A 21,676-nucleotide genomic window follows, 5' to 3' on the forward strand; every position below is an offset into this window, starting at 1 on the left:
ATTGATTATATAAGAATTTTAAAGTTATCTCTCTGTGTAAATCTGTATTTCTTGTTTGTTTTATGTACATATACTTTTTTATTTCTTGATTATTTTTTATATTTTCAGAACACGAAAATGAAATTTGGTTACATGGAATAATAGAAACATCACATTTAAAAACAGGTATTTGGACACTTCGTTGTTATTAAGTTAGGCATTGAAGTGAGGCCATAGGTTATTAAGTAGAGATTAAAGATATATTAAGGACACAAAGTGGTAGATTCACGAAACGTATTTTAACTTTAATTCGGTGACCCCCACATATATGTTTTCTTGTTTAATTATAAAAACAACATTTGTGGCGGCTAAAACTTATATGCACAGGCCAATGAAATAATTTCACTTTAACGAGTAGTGATTGTTCGATATAAAAGCTACTTTTGGTATGCAATCCTTGCAATTATATTTATAACAGAATTGTATTTATTTGACTTTACAAATTTAACATCCTATATTAAAAATGGTAAATTATCTGAAAATAAAATTATTTCTTTGATTAAATGAGTTTAAGGCTTTTGAACAAAGATAAAATGAAACAAATATAATTGAAATTAAGAAAATTACAAAAAAGGGTTTCTTTAAAAAAATAACGATTCTTGAAATCAGCTCTTAATAATTATCTGGTTTAACATAATATAGAAATAATATCAAATTTAATTATTTTTTTTATAATGAATTAATAATTGTGTTTTATTTATTGCTTTGTATATGTAGTACTAAAAATTACACGGTATAAATTTAACTTATCTTTAATATCATTTTTCTGATATCATAAATTACACATTTTTGGTTGTAACTTCAGATTCTGTATGCAGGACATTTCAGATATTGTCGCTAATTCTTGTTAGGGTGTTCTTTCAACTTTTAAATTCAAATTTGGTGAGAATAAGCAGAAATAAAAAGTAGGAGCAATTGTTGGTTCAGTCTCCATTTCTTCACAGTTGTAAATTGTAAACCCATAAAAGTAACTTCACTACAAATTTTATAGTCTTAGGTAACATAACTTTATAGCAAAAAGTATTAATACCCCCTCTTTCTCACCAGAGATTCACATTGTATTTCTTCCAGTTGTGAAAATTGCACAATACACATAATCGATAAGCAGGTGGGTCCATATCACTGCAAATAAGAAATAGAGAAAAAAAGTGGTGGTATAAAAATTGTCAAATTTTGAGAAAAATTTCCTAAGAGGATAATACCAGTATTTTATTTTAGGATGCAAGAACAGTCCATAATGAACAAGTGTCATATCTGTTACTCTTATTTCTCTTCCAAGGAATATCTAACAAGCCATTTCAAAGTTCATTCCAACAAATGTGACTTATGTGATAAAACTTTTAAACATAAAAGTAAATTAATTGTCCATAAGAGGATCCATACAGGAGAGAAGCCTTACTCTTGTGATACTTGTAAAAAATCTTTCTGTACAAATGGTCAGCTAACTCTACATAAAAGAATTCACACAGGTGAGAAGCCTTACTCTTGTGAAACATGTAATAAAAGTTTTCTTACAAATGGTAGCTTAGTTATACATAAAAGAATTCATACAGGAGAGAAGCCATATTCTTGTGATATATGTGAAAAGGCTTTCAAGCAACAAGGTGAGTTAACTGTCCATAATAGGATTCATACAGGAGAGAAGCCATTCAAATGTGACACATGTGATAAAGCTTTTCTTAGAAAAAGAGAGTTAACTTTCCACAAGATGAACCATACAGGAGAGAAGCCATACTCTTGTGATACATGTAAAAAATCTTTTTGTAGAAATAATGAGTTAAAAGTACATATGAGGATCCATACAGGAGAAAGGCCATACTCCTGTGATTTATGTCAGAAATCTTATTACTCCAGTTCAGAATTATCACAGCATAACAAATCAGTAGGACATCTCAAGAAGTTAGAATCTTCTAAGAATACAGTTTCACCATCTGCTTCTACCAGTTTTGTTGATTGTGGTGAAGCTAATGTAAAACTAGAAATAAAAGAAGAAGAAACTCTTGATGAGGATCCTCTGTCTATCAACATGGAGGCTGAGAATGTAGAAGAAACTATAAAACAGGAAATAGAAGCAGAAGAAAGTCAGGATAAAGATTTTCTTTCTTGTGAACAGAATCATGATGCTAATTATATTAATAGTATTTAAATTGTGGAACATAAAATTAAGAAAGATCAATTTTCAGTATATTTAATTGATGTCTATAAAAAGACAAAATATTACTTACCTACTGAGTTATTTTTATAAACCAGAATTTTTTTTCACATTTTAAATTGATTAAATAAGGATTTTAAATTTATCTCTCTGTGAAAACCTGTAATTCTTGTGTTTTTTTTATATATCATTTTTTTCTTGATTATTTTTAATATTTTCAGAACACAAAAATGAAATTTGGTTACATGGAATAATAAAAATATCACAAATAAAAACAGATATTTGGACACTTCGTTGTTATTAGGATAGGCATTAGAGTGAGGACATAGGTTATTAAGTAGAGAAAAGTATTGTGAATGTAAAGATGTAGATTCACAACAGGCATTTTAACTTTCGTTTAACAATAATTTCAGACAATGCCCAGGCTTCGAAAATGTACAGTCTTTGGATGTAGAAAGACTACAGGAGATGGTATATTACATAGCCTTCCTGCAAATTACACATACAGGTGGATAGAAGCTGTGAATAGAGGACCAGAGTGGAAACCTAACACTAATTCATTTTTATGTAGTGACCATTTCTCTGGGGTAATTATTTTAAAAGCGAATCTTTTTTGTAATTAGAGTCAATCCATCCATAATGGATAGCTGTTTTTGTTGATTTATACATGTTAGAATTGTCCTATTTATTTCAAACTTTGCATGGTGATTCAGTTATATTCGCACTTCCATGTTGATTTTTAACTCTTTTACAAATTTTTTATGATATCAAAATTCTATCACCATATTTAAATTGAAATGCATTTTGTGGAACTTTCCCAATTTTATGCACCTTTAAATTACTATAAATTACGTTTTCAACAATTTACTCAATATTTAACATGATGTGCTATATCTAGATATTTTTAGAAGTGTTGTGTCATTTCAAGCCATGGAGTTATTTTTGATTTAGTCATCTGTAGAGAATCAAACCTATGGTGGTAAACAACTTTGTGTTGGAAGCGAACCTGTGGCAGTCGCTGCCACTACTGCCTAGATAGAAATCGTGCCACATTCAGGTGAGAAGCCATTCAAATGTGATTTTTTGTAAAGGCATTTTCAGTCAATAGTTCCTTAACAAATCACAAAAGAATCCATACAGGTGAAAAACCATACTCTTGTGATACATGTGAAAAAGCTTTCCGTTCAAAGGGTAAGTTAACTCAACATAAGAGGACCCACACATGGGTGAAGCCATACTCTTGTTATACATGTAAAAAAGGTTTTCGTACAACTATTACGTTAATTGTCAAGCATAGAAGTCAAACAGGAAAGAAGATATACACTTGTATAACATGTGAAAAGATATTACAACCAAATGATTTAAACCATAAATCAAGTTGGAATATAGTCACGCCTTCTGCTTCTACCAGTTTTGTTGATTGTAGTGAAGCTGATATAAAACTTGAGATAAAAGAAGAAGAAACTCTTGAAGAGGATCCTATATCTATAAAGATTGAGCCTGAGAGTGTGGAAGTAATTATAAAAGAGGAAATGAATGAGAGAAAGAATGAATTGAGAGTGAAGAATTCGTTTAAGTAGATAAAAATACAAATGTTTGAACCTAAATTGTGAATTTGCTGTAAATGTCTTTTAGCTTTATTATATATTTATTTTTGTATTTAAGATTTGATGTAATGTGTAAATTACTTATCCAAAAACAAAACTAAAGAAAAAATCACAATTCTTGGAAAAAATGAGTGCTATTTGTAAAAATATGTAAATAAGTACCTAGTATCATATATATTTTGTTTGCTTTATTGTTAAACCATAAATCTGCATTGCCCTAACCTTACAGAACTACCTTGTACAGTACAATTACATACCCAATTTACCCTAACCTATGTTTGATGAATATGTATTGATATAAAAATGTAAAAACTAATTATATTTTAACTAAATTGTGTAGATACTGTTTCTGTTTATATATTTGTTTCTGTCCTTCTCTTGAATGCCAAAATGTGTTGTATACATTCTTTAATTTTTGTTATCCAATATATTTCTCATTTTCACATATTAAATTTTTTTCATAATTAAAATTGTGTTACATGAAAAATCATTATTATATTTTTTTCAGACTGAATATAAAATGAATTGAGACTCTAATTTAATAAAAAGAAAGAGAAACACAAAGAAGGGAAATAAACGAGATATTTGAGTTTAGCTAAGTGAAGTAAGTTTTCTAATACAAATATTATGTAGCAGAATCCTAATATTGGATTAAGATAAAGGATGTCTGTCTGTCCGTAAAAGAAGTGAATTAGTGTTTTGTTATAAAAATATTATTTTTTTTAAATGGTGGTTTTGGGTGATTTTTTTCTCTACTATATATTTTAAATAAAAGCTAAAGATAGAAATTGAAAGTAAAGTAAGTTAGTTTTCTACATTACAAATATTATGTAGCAGAATATTTAGAATCAATATTAAAGTTGTGGAATATATGTATATCTGTCTGTCATAAAAGTAAATTAGTTTTCTTTAATCAAATTATTATTTAAACAGATGGAATGGATGTTTTCTATAGTATGTATTTTAAAGAAAAGCTGAAGATGGACTTTGAATAAAACATCAAAAATATATCGAGTAATAAGACATGTACATGTAAGTGAATTGAAGATAAAGTGGGATAAGAATTAGATGTAAGAGTAGAATTTTCATAGAGTACATATGGAATATTTTATCTACTTAGTGACAGACACACCCTACATATAGAGTAGCTATACTAAATAAGATATGGGTGTAAGGAGAGAGTTTCATAGAGTACATCTGGAATACTTTAACCCACATAGTGAAAGACACACCCCACATATAGAGTAGCTATACTAAATAAGATATTGATGTAAGAGGAGAGGTTTTATATAGTACACCTGGAATACATTTACCTACATAGTGACGAACACACCCTACATATAGAGTAGCTATACTAAATAAGATATGGATGTAAGGAGAGAATTTTCATACATACATTTGGAATACTTTTACCTACTTGGTGACAGCCGCACGAACAAACCTAATTATATACTAGCTGTTATACTAAAATCAGTATTAAAATGATTATTAAAAATATGAAGGCTTGAAATTATTATTTCCATTTCTTCACAAAAATTGCATTAAATGTAATTTATTTTAGGTGCAAGAACAATTAATAATCCATCATGAACAAGTGTCATATCTGCTGCAAAGAATTCTCTTACAAGAGCCATTTAGCAATTCATATGAGAATCCATTCAGGTGAGAAGCCATTCAAATGTGATACATGTGAAAAGGCTTTCTCTAACCAAGGTCATTTAACTGGTCATAAGAGGATCCATACAGGAGAGAAGCCATACTCTTGTGATACATGTAATAAGTCATTCTCACAAAAAGTTCATTTGACTGTCCATAAAAGGATCCATACAGGAGAGAAGCCATACTCTTGTGTTTTATGTCAAAAATCTTATAATGATAATTCAAAGCTAAAAAGACATAATAAATCAGCTGAACATTTCAACAAGTTAGAATCTACTAAGTATACAGTTCCACATTCTGCTTCTACAAGTTTTGTTGATTGTTGTGAAGCTAATATTAAACTAGAGATAAAAGAAGAAGAAACTCTTGATGAGGATCCTCTCACTATCAATATGGAGGCTGAGAATATTGAAGAAACTATAAAACAGGAATTTGAAGGAGAAGAAATTGAAGATACAGATTGTATTGATATCGTAGAACATAAAATTGAAACATGATGAACAATTGGTTTTCTTATTTTGTAAATATTATATTATTTTTAATGTAGATATTGAAGGGGGGGGGGGGGGAGTTTGGCAATTTTGCTTACTCTGTGATTATTAGGCTTGATATTAGTGTTAGACTTTATGTTATTTTGGATAAAACTCTCTTTAGGTTATATTTTCTAACATTAATACCTAATAATCATGAAGTCAGTGTAAGTGCTAAACCAACCAACCCCCCCCCACCACCTCCCCACATTGACTTTATTTTTATAAAATCTGTATATATTATTTTTCTACTATTGCTGCTTAATTAAGATTATTTATTTAAAAATATTTTTTTTCTATTTTGCAAATCAAAACTTATCACTTTTTGTACCTTATGATTTTTTTTCATCAGATAACGGATAACAATGAAATGAAAGTATGTATGTATGTATTTCAAAATTTTTACTATCGTTAATACAGTTATTATAAAATAATATAAAAATAAGTTACGAAATAGGTTAATGTACAAGGATAGTAGAGATTAGTACACCTCTTTTAGTACAGTCAGTACTGGTAGAGGTTTTAGAGGTGATATAATATCTTTTAAAATCTGGTTTGATTCTCGGAAGTGAATTATATGTAGATAACACCAAGAACATTAATTTTTAGGACATATGTAGCACTTAAATTTTTTAATTTTATAAAAAAAAGCCTTTTAAAATATTGCTAGAATCCGGAATCCGAATCCGGAATCCGCCAAAAATAAGAATCCGACATCCGTGAGAATCCGCCATTTTTGACGGATTCTTGTAGGAATCCGAATCCAGTACAAAAATTTTACAGATTGCTTTCCCTAGTAAAAATGTGTATATAGACACTATCTTATATATATACATTATTTGCTTTATTGTTTAAACATAAATCTGCGTTGGCCCAACCCTGTGGGTCTACCCTGTACGATTACATATCTAATATACCATTACCTAAGTTTGACTTTGATGTAAAATTGTAAAAAATAATTATATTTCAACTAAATCGTGTAAACACTGTTTAAAAATTGTTTCTGTCCTCTCGGAAAATGTTTATTTACCTTCTTTAAATTTTTAATTATTTCTCATTTTCTTATTTTAGATTTTCTTTTTAGAATTCTGTTACTTATAAAATAATTTTTATATTTATTTTCAGACTGAATATAAAATGAATTAAGGCACAAAATTGTGAAACTGAATATAATAGAAACAGATAAGAAAACGTAGGTAAGTTTTAATTGAGCAAATCAAAGTAAGTAAATGTTTGTCTGTCCATATAAAGACACTTTGCTTATCACTGAAAAATGACTGAGTTCTCTTTAATGAATCTTCATATAAGTCTAGGTATAGATTTATTTTATTTTTGTTGGGTGTAGTAAGAACCTTTAATGGGATAAGGCTACTGGAAAAATATTCGATTCTTTTTTTTCATTTGAAATAAGAATAGTTTTCATTAAAGTGCCTAGTCTAGCTTAGAACCCACTCTTCTATGAGGGGGGTAATCTTTTGTATGTTTGTGTTTTATTTAGTTCAGATTAGGCTAGGTTATATTAGCATAAGAGTAGGACCACAGGGCTAGTACACCATGGGTATATTTTAGTAGTTAAGTAATAAAGAAAAACAAATACTCAGAACCAAATGTTTGCCACTTGTTTTCTAAAAATTGGAGGGGGGGGCGGGGGCGTTGCTTATGCTTTCCAGATACCCCCCCCCCCCTTTTAAGCACAGTAAAGCAAAGATAAAGCAATAAAGGCAAAGAATTATTATTTTCTTTTCTACTCAGGAATAATGTCAAATATTATTAATTTCAGGTGTAAAAAACAATTAAGAATCAATCATGAACAAGTGTCATATCTGCTGCAAGGAATTCTCTACTAAGAGTAATTTGACAGTACACATAAGAATTCATACAGGTGAGAAGCCATACTCATGTAATACATGTGAAAAAAATTTCTATACAATTAGTGATCTGAAAAGACATAACAGGGTCCATACAGGCGAGAAACCATTCAAATGTAATACATGTGAAAAGGCTTTTTCACGACAAAGCCAATTAACTAATCATAAGAGGATTCACACAGGAGAGAAACCATACTCTTGTGATACATGTGATAAAGCTTTCAATACAAATAAGGATTTAACTCTCCATAAGAGGATCCATACAGGAGAGAAGCCTTACTCTTGTGATACATGTGTTAAGGCTTTTACAACAAATGGCCAGTTAACTGTTCATAAGAGGATCCATACAGGAGAGAAGCCATATTCTTGTGATAAATGTGATAAAGCTTTCAATACAAATAAGGATTTAACTCTCCATAGGAGGATCCATACAGGAGAGAAGCCTTACTCTTGTGATACTTGTGATAAGGCTTTTACAACAAATGGTCAGTTAACTGTTCATAAGAGGATCCATACAGGAGAGAAGCCATATTCTTGTGATACATGTGAAATGGCGTTTTCAAACAGTGCTGGATTATGTCATCACAAAAGAATCCATTCAGTTGAGAAGCCATTTAAATGTGATACGTGTGATAAAGCATTTACACTACAACATCATTTGGTAGGTCATATGAGGATCCATACAGGAGAGAAGCCATACTCTTGTGACACATGTGAAAAAGCTTTCCGTACAAATGCTGAATTAACTGTTCATAAGAGGATTCATACAGGAGAAAAGCCATACTCCTGTGATACATGTGGAAAGACTTTCTCACAAACAAGTCGATTAACTGAACATAAAAGGAGCCATACAGGAGAAAAGCCATACTCTTGTGAATTATGCCAGAAATTTTTTAACTCCTGTTCAGACCTATCAAGACATAAAAAATCAGCTGGACATCTCAAAACGTTCGAATCTTCTAAGAATACAGTTCCATCTTCTACTTCTACCAGTTTTGTTGATTGTGGTGAAGCTGAAATCAAACTAGAGATAAAAGAAGAAGAAACTCTTGATGAGGATCCTCTTTTTATCAACATGGAGGCTGAGAATGTTGAAGATAATATAAAACAGGAAATTAAAGAAGAAAGTCAGGATAAAGATTCTCTATCTTGTGAACAGAATTCTGATGAGGATATAGTCAACACTATTGACATTGTTGAACACAAGATTGAAATATGATAAACTAAATGATAATATTAAAATATTAGTGGATTTAATGTTTATGACAAATATTCTTATTTTATGATATCATATGTGTAATAATTTTTGTTGTATTTTTTATCTCTTTATTTCGTTAAAGTTCTTGTAGCTTACTTTTTACTTGTTCAAATTCTAACTAGAATCAAACTTGTTATTTTACAATTTTGATTCTTCTCCTACTGAATGAGGAACATTATATTCAACTTAAATTGTGTCTTACATTATACTTTTTATTTTTCAGATAAAAAATGAACTGAAAAAGTAGAATTCTTGTATTATTCAGTGAAACCAATAACTTAGAAAAAATCAGGTAAAATAATTTCTTTCATTAGTTATTCCACGAAAAAATATGTTCAGATTACAGAAAAGTAATAATTAGTTTGATTGTTATAATCTTGCTAATCAGTGAACCATTTGAGTTATCTACTTGGTTTAGGCCCTTGGATGGTTTTTGGCTAAATTGTTTTAGGATTTAAGTTTCTTCCCTCCCATTTCGAATTCAGAGCCCCTACAATCTATTGGCGTAGTTTAAATATTTCCGTATTTTATACTTACATATTTCACTAACTGTGTTTTACTTCGAAAAATTTTCATTTGCTTTCTTCATATTAAAACATTATAATTAGAATTACAACTTTTATTTTACTGGCGAAAAAAGCAAACAAAATTGCGGGATCTTGTGGTTTTCAGCGGCAACGGAAATGTTAACCCATTAATTCACAGTTCCAAATTATACTCCATTGAAACAGCTGCCGCTAAGCCAAATTACAGCTTTCTGCTCCTGTTTTGAAGTTATGAACACATACCTTTATTGAAAATAAGCAGAAAAAATTACCTCTTTGTCCACCAATTTTTTTGTGTGAAGATAACCTTTTCCAAAGAGTATCCAGTGTACAACTTACTTTGTCTGTTGGTCCGTCAGTCATGCAACAAAAACTCAAAAGTATATTTTATGAAAGTTAAAGTTTCGTGGATGTTATAAGTCATAAGTTTTCTTCCTCTCCTATTCTTTGATTACTGAATATTTGCTTGATAATTCACTTTGCCTGTTGTCCTCTCATAATTTTTATCCGGTGCTACTAATGGATGTTATCATCCCTGCCTTGGGTTCTGGTGTCCTCCGAGCGGAGGGGTAAGTGGAAGACTTTGCAGCTCTGGTGGTGGTGAACTGTTGGATGCACTGCGTAAAAGCTCTTCCTCGACATCCAATCATTTAGAGTTGGCAACATCAACATCAATAATTTATATATACCACCTGTGACGAGCTGCCCCGCAGATTATACCCCCTCTCTCACCCCCTTCCTCGTATCTAGAGACTCTCTAGTTCTTGGTGATATTAATGCACACGACAACCTTTGGCATTCCAGCATTCAAGATCCTAGAGGATCCATTCTATCAGATGAGATCAGTCCTTCCAACCTAGCAGTTCTAAACGAGGATCATCCTACCAGGCTGCCAACCAATGGACAACCTACCTCCCCAGATGTCTCCCTGGCCTCACTTTCCCTTCTCCCCAACATAAAATGGGAAGTAAAGAAAAGTCTTGGGTCAGACCACCTTCCCATAATTATAACCATCTCAACATCTCTGAAAATATCCAAATCTATCAAAAGAACATATGTGAATTTCAAAAAAGCTGATTGGGAAAAATTTACATCCATAACTGAAGAAAAATTCTCAAAAGAACCAGCTCCAACAAACATCTTTGATGCTGAAAAAACCTTTAGACGCATTATCAATAAAGCTGCTAAAGCATCCATCCCTGCAGGAAGAATCAAGGACACTATTCCGGAAATTCCTACCTCAGCCATGGATAAAATTACCAAACGTGACGAATTAAGAGATAGTAACCCTTCCTCTCCTGAAATTCAACAACTAAATCAAGAAATAAATTCTGAAATCAACAACTTCAGAAAAGAAAAGTGGAAGGAAACAGTCAACAATATAGACAAAAAATGTTCATCTAAACTATTCAAACTGATAAAAAATCTGAGTAACAAAGACATTGCCAATCCAAACCAGGCTATCAGATTTAAAGGTAAATACCTTTCTCTTGGGAAGGACATTGCCACAGGATTTGTGAAACAATTTACATCTGTCGTTCACCACAAGAGTTCCAAAAACTCCAGAAAAGTAACCAAAGATATCAAAAAGAATACCTTAGATGACTCTATCTCTTTTACCCCTGAACAAACAAGAGAAGCCATAAAGAAATGCAAAGCCTCTAAAGCCGTAGGCCCAGATGGGATCTCTAATCTACACATCAAACACCTTGGACAGAAAGGAATTGAATTCCTCACCAACATTTTCAACATCTCTGTCAGCTGTAGCAAAATCCCTGATATCTGGAAACAATCATTCGTCGTACCACTATTGAAACCTGGAAAAGACAAAGGAGATTCAAACTCTTACCGTCCAGTCTCTCTGTTATGCCCAGCCATCAAAATCCTGGAAAGACTTATCTTACCAACCCTGCAGGAGAACCTACCGATTCCAGATTTTCAACATGGTTTCAGACAATTACATTCAACTGTTACTGCCCTGAATGAATTTAACGCTCAAGTTTCAGATGGTTTTAGTCAAAAAAGACCACCTGACAGGACAGTTTTATTACAGTTGGACCTCTCTAAAGCATTTGACATGGTTAACCTCGATAAACTTCTTTCAGAATTGAACCAGTCTACTCTGCCACCCTCAATTAAGAGATGGTTTTGTTGCTACTTGAAAGGAAGACAAGCACAGGTACATTTCCGCAACTCAACATCCAGATTTAAAAATGTACGAACAGGAGTCCCACAAGGAGCTGTCACTTCACCTGTTCTTTTTAATTTCTACCTTTCTAAACTCCCTAAACCTCCTTCAGGGGTTTATGTGGTTCAATATGCCGACGACATTTCAATCTACACCTCAGGCACAAACATAGCAGAAATGAGTGAAAAAATCAACTCATATGCCAAAATTGTCGCTGAATATCTGAAAGAAAGAGACCTGATTTTATCAGCTGAAAAATCAACTGTTACTCTGTTCACCCCTGACACAAAGGAATTCAACATCCATCCACAAGTCATAGTTAACAACACCTTAGTCAAACTTGAACGAAATCCTAAACTTCTAGGGGTAACTTTTGACACCATGCACACTTTCACACCACATGTCAACAACACAATCAACACGGCAAAATCTAAAATCAATCTGATGAAATGTGTCGCTGGAAATAACTGGGGCCAAAGTAAAGAAACACTTTCTATGACATATAAAGCTTTGGCCAGAAGCACTCTAGAATACGCCATACCTGTCTGGAGTCCCATTATTTCAGAAACTTGCTGGTCTAAATTACAGGTTGTTCAAAATCAAGCACTAAGAGTAATAACAGGTTGTATGCAAATAACGCCAATTGTTCACCTTCACAGAGAAACTAAAATTCTACCTCTCAGAGAACATGGACAGATGCTTACAAAACAATTTTTACTCAACTGTCACCTCCCTGGTCACCCTGGTAACAAGCTTCTTGATCATCCAGTTCCAGCAAGACCAAACAGAAAACCTACTTTTTTGAGACTGAATCAGACCATAAACCACCTACTACCAGTACCCGACAGAACAGCATTGAAACGAAGTATTAAGAGGGTACATACAGAATCTGTTCAGTCCACTCTAAACAAATATGAGAATAATAAAGTCCTAAATGGCACTCCACCAGAAATAAGCAGTGAAGAAGAAAAGCTTCCCAGAAAAGTGAGATGTCTTCTGTCACAACTAAGATCCGGCTACAGCAGCTTATTATTCTCATATAAACATAGAATTGACAAATCGGGCACAATAGAAGATAAGTGCCCCAAATGCGGAACCTCCCCCCACGACACCCCCCACCTCTTCAACTGTACAGAAAATTCTACTGACCTAACACCCATCAGCCTCTGGACAACGCCACATCAGGCCGCTAACTTTTTAAAACTTGACGAGGGAATCACCTGAAGAGATATCTACCAGTTAGCGGTTCTTGGTGTGACCTTCAGTGGCTACACAAACAAACAAATCATCCCTGCTTTCAAACTATATTTTAAAAAGCAAAAGATAAACATTGAATTAATTACACAGTACATCTGGAATACTTTTACCTACATAATGACGGAGTCAGACACACCCTACATATCAAGTAGCTGTAATAGATAAGATTTAGAAATAAAAAGCTAGCTTTTATTGAGTAACTTTAGTACTAAAATCATTTGAAATGATAATTAGAATCATAAAAGCTTGAAATCATTTGTTTTACATTAAATTTATTTATTCCAGGTGCAAGAACAATTAATAATCCATCAAGCACAAGTGTTATATTATATATATGTGCTAAGGAATTCTCTACAAAAAGCAATTTAACAGTACATAAGAAATTTCATACAGGAGAGAAGCCATTTAAATGTGATACATGTGAAAGGTCCTTTTTACAAAAAGTGCATTAACTCTTCACAAGAGGATTCATACAGGTGAGAAGCTATTCAACTGTGATACATTTGCAAAAGTTTTTTACACAAATGGTCAGTTAACTGTCAATAAAAGGATCCATACAGGAGAGAAACCATACCCTTGTGATACATGTAAAAAGACTTTCACACAACGAGGTCATTTAAATGAACATAAGTCGATTAACTGAACATAAATGGGGCCATACAGGAGAGAAGCCATACTCTTGTGATACATGTGAAAAAGATTTCCGTACAAATGGTGAGTTAAATCTCCATTACAGGGGAGAAGCCATACTGTTGTAGATTATGCAAGAAATCTTTTTACTCCAGTTCACAACTGTCAATACATAAAAAAACAATTGAACATATTATCAAATTAGAATTGAAGGAGACAGTTCCACCTTCTGCTTCTACCAGTTTTGTTGATTGTGGTGAAGCTGATATTAAATTAGAGATTAAAGAGGAAGAAATTCTTGATGAAGAAACTATAATAAAGAAAATAGAAGAAAAAATTCTGAATAAAGATTCTCTTTCTTGTGAACAGAATTTGCATCCAGAACAAAAGTTAAGCAATGAGATAAAATCAGAGCAGAAAGAAACTCTTGATGAGGATCCTCTCTCTATGAAGATGGAGGCTGAGAGTGTGGAAGTAATTATAAAAGAGGAAGAAGGAATTGAGAGTGAAGACTTTGTTTAAATAGATAAAAAAATGTTTGATAAATGCGTAAACCTAAATTTTGAATTATTTGTAAATGTTTTATATCAAGTATTTAATTATGTTTTTATTTAAGAATTGGTATTATGTGTAAATAATATTACTTCTCCAAAAACAATTTAAAAGAAAAATCATAAATCTTTGAAAATGTGTAAATAGGTAGCATCTATATACTTTGTTTACTTTATTGTTTTTTGTTTAAACATAAGTCTGCATTGCCCTAACCCTGCAAGGCTACCCTGTACAAAACCAATTTACCCTAACCTAAGTTTTAGGAATACTAATTGATAAAAAAAATTGTAAAAATTATTTCAACAAAATCATTTAGATACTGTTTCTGTTTATACAATTTTCAATCCTTTTACGCAAAAGTTTGTCTGCCTATCATAATTTTTTTAGTATTCCTCATTTCTTGTATTTAATTAGATCTCATAATTAGAATAGTAAAGGGCGCCGAAGCCAAGTGGTAACACACTGAGCTATGGTGGTGAGAGTTAAAGTTCAATTCTCCGTGTGTTGACTCGAATTTCTCATTCGCAATAATAATCACGCAACTTCCCATGGTTGTGTTAGAAGGGGATTATTGAGTAAGTTTGGATACTCAATAGTCACAGACATAATATCAGTACTACCCTTATCCCAAGCTCTTCTGCGGAAAGCGTCATTCATTACGGTGACTTAATTTGGGACACCTGCCATACTCGGCAAGGGTGATGTAATAATGAGTAGCTCTCATGAGACAGCGGGTCAAGTCACAATGTGCTTTAACGTGGAGCTAGATTGCCCTAGTGGCTAGACAAAAGTGTCTTAGCCTACTCCATGACTACTTAGGCCAAAACCCTAAGAAACTATGGCCAATCAATCAACCAATCAATCAATTAGAATAGTGTTACATTTAAAAATATAATCATATTTATTTCAGACTGAATATAAAATGAATTGAGACTTAAAGATTATAAAAAAAAGAAAACGCGAGTAATTTTAACTTAGCTAAGTAAAGTAAGTTAGTTTTGCAAATATTACGTAGCACAATCTTAATATTAAAGATGTAGGATGTCTGGCTGTCTGTAATAAAAAAACTTATCAATTAATTTTGGTGACCTATTATCCTAGCTGGCTAACGATCAATTCATTTGGTTTAATTTTCAGTTACGCAGTTCATTATATTATACTTAGTATCTTTAATACCTACAGGGTTAAAAAAATCACCATATATTACAAATATTATGTTGTAGAATCTTTGGAATTCTAATATTAAAGATTTCTGGATTTCTGTTGAAGCTAATGTAAAACTAAAAATAAAAGAAGAAGAAACTCTTGAATAGTTTTGATGTTAATTATAAAAAAAAACTTTTAACTGCTGAAATCATTATATAAACTGTTTTTTTTACTTTCCATATTTCAGTTTATATTACAATTTAAGGGGGGGGGGGGGCGTAATGACATTTATTCATAATCCGTGAGCAAAATGGACTAAATATTTAGCTAGACCCTTCAAACTTGGTATATAAGCCTAGTCCTATAGGTATTACATCAATATGGCAAAAAAATCCAAAAAGTTTTATTTTAAGGTTAGGTTAGGTAAGAAAAACCCTGCGGAAATCGGGTTTTTAGGCTTTTTTGGTCTATTTTGATGTGGAAACTTACCTTAAATTGTTTTTTCTTAGGGTTTTAACTTAAATACACTGTATCTATTCATATGGACATTATTTAAGTTGATTTAGCAAGTCGGGGACCGACCCCAGGGTGCTAGGTGGGTGGCCTACAGGGGTAAAGTGCATTTTTCCCAATACATATGTTGTGATACAACTAATTATAGGTTTTTTAGGTCAAGGAACCCAAACTCAGAGCAAATATAAGCATTAGACTAACTGAAGCTAGCCCCATCGGGCTAGGTTGGTGGCCCGCAGGGGTTAAGTGCATTTTTTCCAATATATATCTTGTTATATATCAAAATATAGGTTTTTTAGGTCAAGAAACTAAAATTCTGAGCGAAAATTAACATTAGACTAACCTGAAGCTAACCCCCCCCCCCCCCGGGCTAGGTTGGTTTTCTGCAGGGCTTAAGAGCATTTACCTAACCTAACCTAGAAACTTACTTATATTTTTACATGTTTTTTCTTGAATAAACTTTGTCTATTAATGAGGACTTTATTTAAGACTAGCGGCTACGCCCCTAGAGGCCTTTAGGGGCACTTGAGGAGGAGAGAGTCGAATTTGATAATTCAATTTCTTATTTTAGATTTTAAAAGAAAAAGTTAAAAAAAAATTACGTTTGATGTTTATTTTTCGTTGAACTCTCTTTCTAAAATTGGTAAATTTTTAAAAAAATTAATTTCTCTAGGGAGGGTGGTGGTACCCTCCCCCAAAATAGTTATAAACCTTCCCGGGATATATGAGAATCTACCCTGTTAAGGAGAACCCAATCGGTTCAGCGGTTAGCGAGATCCTTCGGTACACACAGACAGACACACAGACATCCTGTTACTTTAGTATAAGGATAATTTAGCAAGTCGGGAACCGACCCCAGCGGGCTAGGTTGGTGGCCCGCAGGGGTTAAGTGCATTTTTCCCAATATATATGCTGTGATACATCTAATTATAAGTTTTTTAGGTCAGTTAACTCAAATTCAGAGCTAGAATTAGCATAAGACTAATCTGAATCTAGCCCCAGCGGGCTAGGGCGGTGGCCCGTAGGGGTTAAAGGCATTATTTTCCAATATACATCTTGTTATATATCAAAATATAGGTTTTTAAGGTCAAGAAACTCAAATTCAGAGCTAAAATTAGCATAAGACTTACCTGAAGCTAACCCCTGTGGACTAGGTAGATCTACTGCAGGGCTTAAGTGCATTTTACCTAACTAACATAGAAACTTACTTATTTTTTGTTTTTTTCCTTGAATGAACTGTGTCTATGAATGAGGACATTGTTTTAGATGATCCAGCAAGTTGGGGACCTCCTTGGGTCAGCCTCCTGTATGAAGAATCTTTTAAATGATGGCTTTAGGACTATACACTGTGTATCTATGTAAAACCTAGCCCGCCTGGGTCAGTCCCCGACTTGCTGGATCATCTTAAATAATGTTCTCATGAACAGTTTATTCAATTAAAAAACCTTCAAAAAAGTAAGATTCTAGGTTAGGTTTGGTAAAATGCATTTAAGCCTTGCAGGCAACCCACCTAGCCCGCAGGGGCTAGCTTCAGATTAGTCTGATTCTATTATTAGCTCTAAATTTGAATTTCTGGACCTAAAAAACCTATAATTTTATGTATGACAGCACATACTTTTTTAAAATGCACTTAACCCTGGCGGGCCACCCACCTAGCCTGCTGGGGTCGGTCGCTGACTTGCTTGATCATCTTAAATAATAAATAGACACAGTTTATTCCAGAAAAAAACCCCTAAAAAAACAAGTAAGGTTCCAGGTTAGGTTAGGTAAAATGCACTTAAGACTTGCAGGCAACCCACCTAGCCCGCTGGGGCTAGCTTCAGATTAGATTGATACTTTTATTAGCTGTAAATTTGAGTTTCTTGACCTAAGAAACCTGTAAGATAACACATACTTTTTCTAAAAAATGCATTTAACCCCTGCGGGCCACCCACCTAGCCCGCTGGGGTCGGTCTTCGACTTGCTGGATCATCTGAAATAAGATCCTCATGAATGGACAGTTTATTGAGAAACAAAACCTAAAAAAATAATATTAAATGTAAGTTTCTAGGTTAGGTTAGGTAAAATGCACTTAAGCCCTGTGGGCAACCCAACTAGCCCGCTGGGGTTAGCTTCAGATTAGTCGGTCCCCGACTTTCTGGATCATTTTAAATAAAGTCCTCATTAATAGACCCAGTTTATACAAGAAAAAAAACCTGTAAAAAATTAGGTAAGTTTCTAGGTTAGGTTAGGTAAATGCTCTTAAGCCCTGCAGAAAACCAACCTAGCCCGGGGGGGGGGGGGGGTTAGCTGTAGGTTAGTCTAATGCTAATTTTCGCTGAGAATTTGAGTTTCTTGACCTAAAAAACCTATATTTTGATATATTACAAGATATATATTGGAAAAAATGCACTTAACCCCTGCGGGCCACCAACCTAGCCCGCTGGGGCTAGCTTTAGATTAGTCTAATGCTTATTTTAGCTCTAAATTTGAGTTCCTTGACCTAAAGAACCTATAATTAGATGTATCACAACATATGTATTGGGAAAAAGGCACTTAACCCCTGCGGGCCACCCACCTAGCCCCCTGGGGTCGGTCCCCGACTTGCTGAATCATCTTAAATAATGTCCATATGAATAGATACAGTGTATTTAAGTTAAAACCCTAAGAAAAAACAATTTAAGGTAAGTTTCCACATCAAAATAGACCAAAAAAAGCCCAAAAACCCCATTTCTGCAGGGTTTTTCTTACCTAACCTAACCTTAAAATAAAAAATTTTGGATTTTTTTGCCATTTAGATGTAATACCTATAGGACTAGGCTTATATACCAAGTTTGATGGGTCTAGCTAAATTTTTAGACCATTTTGCTCACGAATTACGAATAAATGTCATTACGCCCCCCCCCCCCCTTATATGAGTTCTTGTATTTTATAATACTAGCGGATACGCCCCCTAGAAGCCTCTAGGGGCACTGCACTGGTAGGAGAAGGAAAAGTCGACCTCATCCTATTTTAAATTTGAGTTTCCAAAGATTTATAAAATTATTTTTGGGGGGAGAGGGGGGTTAAGACACCCTCTCGAAAAATAGTTTAAAACCTTCCCAGGACCTATAAGAAGCTTCACTGTAAAGTAGAACAATATCGGTTCAGCGGTTAGCGAGATCCTTCGGGACAGACAAAAACGCTTACTACTTTATATAATAGGATATTGATTTGGTAAAGGGAACTATACTAAACCAGAGCAAGTAATTTTAAAGATATATGTTTATTGAGTTCAATGTGTATAAAAAATCACCATAAAATTATAAAAAAAATGCTTTTAAATTTATATTAATTTTCAGATTAATCCTTACGTTGAAATGTTTCAATTGATTTAGATTCTTTTTAACCTCTTTATTGCAAATAACATAAAACAAATCAGGTAAATAGATAAATAAATAATAAATAATTTCATTTACTATTAAGTTAAGTAATAAGGTATTTTTGTTTGTATTTCAGTTAAGATCTCACTAAGCACAAAATCTTCTGAATTCGCCAATTAAAGAAAGCTTTTTACAGGTACTGGGATTGGTTAGGGTATTTTTTTTATAGTAGGTTTGATAATTACATAAGGATACGGGGTTTTAGGCTAGGTTATATGGCTAGGGGGCAGAGCGCCCGCGGCTAGGCAGGCTAGGGGGCCGAGCGCCCGCGGCTAGGCAGGCCAGGGGGCCGTTTTTCTGGAGGGGGGGGGGGGGGGTTATAAAAATTGTCAAATTTTGATAAAAATTTCCTAAGAGGATAATACCATTTTTTAATTACAAACATATTATTTTTTATTTCATGGAAATATATAAGGAAATTATATTATTTAAGAAAATTTGGCTCACATTTATTAGTTTATGTTATTTTTTATATAATTGGATATTTTTAACCCTTTATTGTCTGTATCTATTGTGTATTGTCTTAGGAGCAACTGACAAATGGATACAAAAGAAAAAACATTCAAATGTGGATCATGCAACATGACATTCTTACAGATTGATAGTTTTAACAGACACAAGACCATTCATGGCGTGAGACCATTTAAATGTGATACATGTGAAAAATCTTTCCGTACAAAAGGTGAATTAACAGTACATAAGAGGATCCATACAGGAGAGAAGCCATACAAATGTGATACATGTGATAAAGCTTTCCTTACAAGTAGTAAGTTAACTGTTCATAAGAGGATCCATACAGGAGAGAAGCCGTACTCTTGTGATAAATGTGAAAAGGCATTCTCGCGACAAGATGCATTAGCTGGACATAAGAGGAATCATACAGGAGTAAAGCCATACTCATGTGATATATGTGAAAAATCTTTCTATTCTACTGGTGATTTAACAAGACATAAGAAGATTCATACAGGTGAGAAGCCATACTCTTGTGATACATGTGGAAAAACTTTCCGTACAAATGGTGAGTTAATTGTCCATAAGAGAATTCATACAGGAGAGAAGCCATTCTCTTGTAATATATGTAAAAAATCTTATAATGATAGTTCAAACCTGTTAAGACATAACAAATCAGCTGGACATCTCAAGAAGTTAGAATCTTCTAAGAATACAGTTCCACCTTCTGCTTCTACCAGTTTTGTTGATTGTGGTAAAGCTGATGTTAAACTAGAAATAAAAGAAGAAACTTTTGATGAGGATCCTCTCTCTATCAACATGGAGGCTGAGAATGTTGAAGAAACTATAAAAAAGGAAAAAGAAGAAGAAAGTCAGGATAAAGATTCTCTTTCTTGTGAACAAAATTCTAACGAGGATAGAATACCAACTATTGATATTGTGGAATAAAATTGAACTGTAATAAATATTTTTGATTAATATTATTTCAACAAAATCTTGCAGATACTCGGTGTATGGATTGTAGTTAAATATAAGGTGCAGAATTTTTATACTATAAATAAACAATTGGACAATGACAATTGTAAAAAATTTAAAAAACTTTTCATCCTTGATATTTACAAGCTTCCTAAGTCAGAACTTTACTTATACAATTTTTTTCTTTCTTTCTAAATTATATCAAACTTTTCACATATTTCTTTTTATTATTTTATATTCACTTAGATCCGATGATAAGACTTGTATTACTTGTAATAATAATTATATTTATTTTCAGACAAAATATAAAATGAAATAAGACTGAAGTAAATAGAACTGAAAGTGAAAGAAAACTCAAGTAAGTAAATACCTGTCTGTCTATATGAAAAAACTTTGCCTACCACTGAAATGGAGGAATCTTGATATAAGTCTAGGCATAGTTTTATTTTTACTTCCTATTGGAGCATAGTTCAAACCTATAATGGAAAAAGTCCTATTTTTTCATTAAAATAATAATGATTTCCCTCAAAGTGCCTAGTGAAGCTCAGAACTCTCCCCCCCCCCCCTCTATATTGGTTGGTATTCTTTCGTGTTTTTGTGTTTACTTATGTTCAGGTGAAGTTAGAATATATTGGGTTGCATTGCAGCTCTAGTACACAACAGGTATAGGTCTTGCATGGTATGGACCCAGGACAGAAGGGGCTTCAACAAAATATTCCCTATTTTCAACTTATTTTATTTCTTAAAAAGAAGGGTTTGGGGTTGCTTATACTCGCTAGGCACATTAAGGTAATGCACTAAAATGAGAAATAATGTTGTTGGTGAAACGTTATCCTCCTCCCTCCCTCCCTCACAACAACACCAATTTCCTTGAGCACAGCTAATAGTCAAAGATAAAATAAAAGA

The 21,676-nt window shown here is 33.0% G+C and overlaps 3 protein-coding genes across 4 annotated transcripts; all 3 read left to right on the forward strand.

Moving 5' to 3' along the window:
* Positions 1 to 105: 105 nt before the first annotated feature.
* On the forward strand, positions 106 to 2,264 carry LOC145318399 (uncharacterized). The gene is made up of 2 exons (XM_080159691.1): positions 106 to 165; positions 1,258 to 2,264. The coding sequence occupies exon 2, from the start codon at positions 1,259 to 1,261 to the stop codon at positions 2,183 to 2,185; it is 927 nt and encodes a 308-aa protein (XP_080015817.1). The 5' UTR covers positions 106 to 165; position 1,258; the 3' UTR covers positions 2,186 to 2,264.
* A 2,040-nt stretch (positions 2,265 to 4,304) lies between these two features.
* LOC145318401 (uncharacterized) lies at positions 4,305 to 9,112 on the forward strand. 2 transcript variants are annotated; one of them, XM_080159693.1, is made up of 4 exons: positions 4,305 to 4,402; positions 5,360 to 5,594; positions 7,836 to 7,869; positions 7,954 to 9,112. In XM_080159693.1, the coding sequence occupies exons 2-4, from the start codon at positions 5,385 to 5,387 to the stop codon at positions 9,072 to 9,074; spliced, it is 1,365 nt and encodes a 454-aa protein (XP_080015819.1). In that variant the 5' UTR covers positions 4,305 to 4,402; positions 5,360 to 5,384; the 3' UTR covers positions 9,075 to 9,112. The 2 variants fall into 2 exon arrangements, with proteins under 2 accessions (XP_080015819.1, XP_080015818.1); XM_080159692.1 differs by lacking the exons at positions 4,305 to 4,402; positions 5,360 to 5,594 and adding an exon at positions 7,111 to 7,183 and having other exon boundaries at positions 7,768 to 9,112.
* Positions 9,113 to 18,865: 9,753 nt separating this feature from the next.
* On the forward strand, positions 18,866 to 21,053 carry LOC145317937 (uncharacterized). Its single transcript, XM_080159225.1, has 2 exons — positions 18,866 to 19,344; positions 19,873 to 21,053. Exon 2 carries the CDS (start codon positions 19,886 to 19,888, stop codon positions 20,741 to 20,743), a length of 858 nt encoding a protein of 285 aa, XP_080015351.1. The 5' UTR covers positions 18,866 to 19,344; positions 19,873 to 19,885; the 3' UTR covers positions 20,744 to 21,053.
* Positions 21,054 to 21,676: the final 623 nt, after the last annotated feature.

The sequence above is a fragment of the Acartia tonsa genome, chromosome 4 (genome assembly GCF_053477335.1).
Source record: "Acartia tonsa isolate MP-2025a chromosome 4, ASM5347733v1, whole genome shotgun sequence".
In the NCBI taxonomy this organism is placed as follows: domain Eukaryota; kingdom Metazoa; phylum Arthropoda; class Copepoda; order Calanoida; family Acartiidae; genus Acartia; species Acartia tonsa.

Coding starts and splice junctions, on each gene's coding strand:
- LOC145318401 (XM_080159693.1), top strand. CDS start 5,385: ATGAACAAGTGTCATATCTGCTGCAAAGAATTCTCTTACAAGAGCCAT. Junction 5,595..7,835: donor ATAAGTCATTCTCACAAAAA/GTTCATTTGACT, acceptor TTCTCTACTAAG/AGTAATTTGACAGTACACAT. Junction 7,870..7,953: donor ACACATAAGAATTCATACAG/GTGAGAAGCCAT, acceptor GGGTCCATACAG/GCGAGAAACCATTCAAATGT.
- LOC145318399 (XM_080159691.1), top strand. CDS start 1,259: ATGCAAGAACAGTCCATAATGAACAAGTGTCATATCTGTTACTCTTAT.
- LOC145317937 (XM_080159225.1), top strand. CDS start 19,886: ATGGATACAAAAGAAAAAACATTCAAATGTGGATCATGCAACATGACA.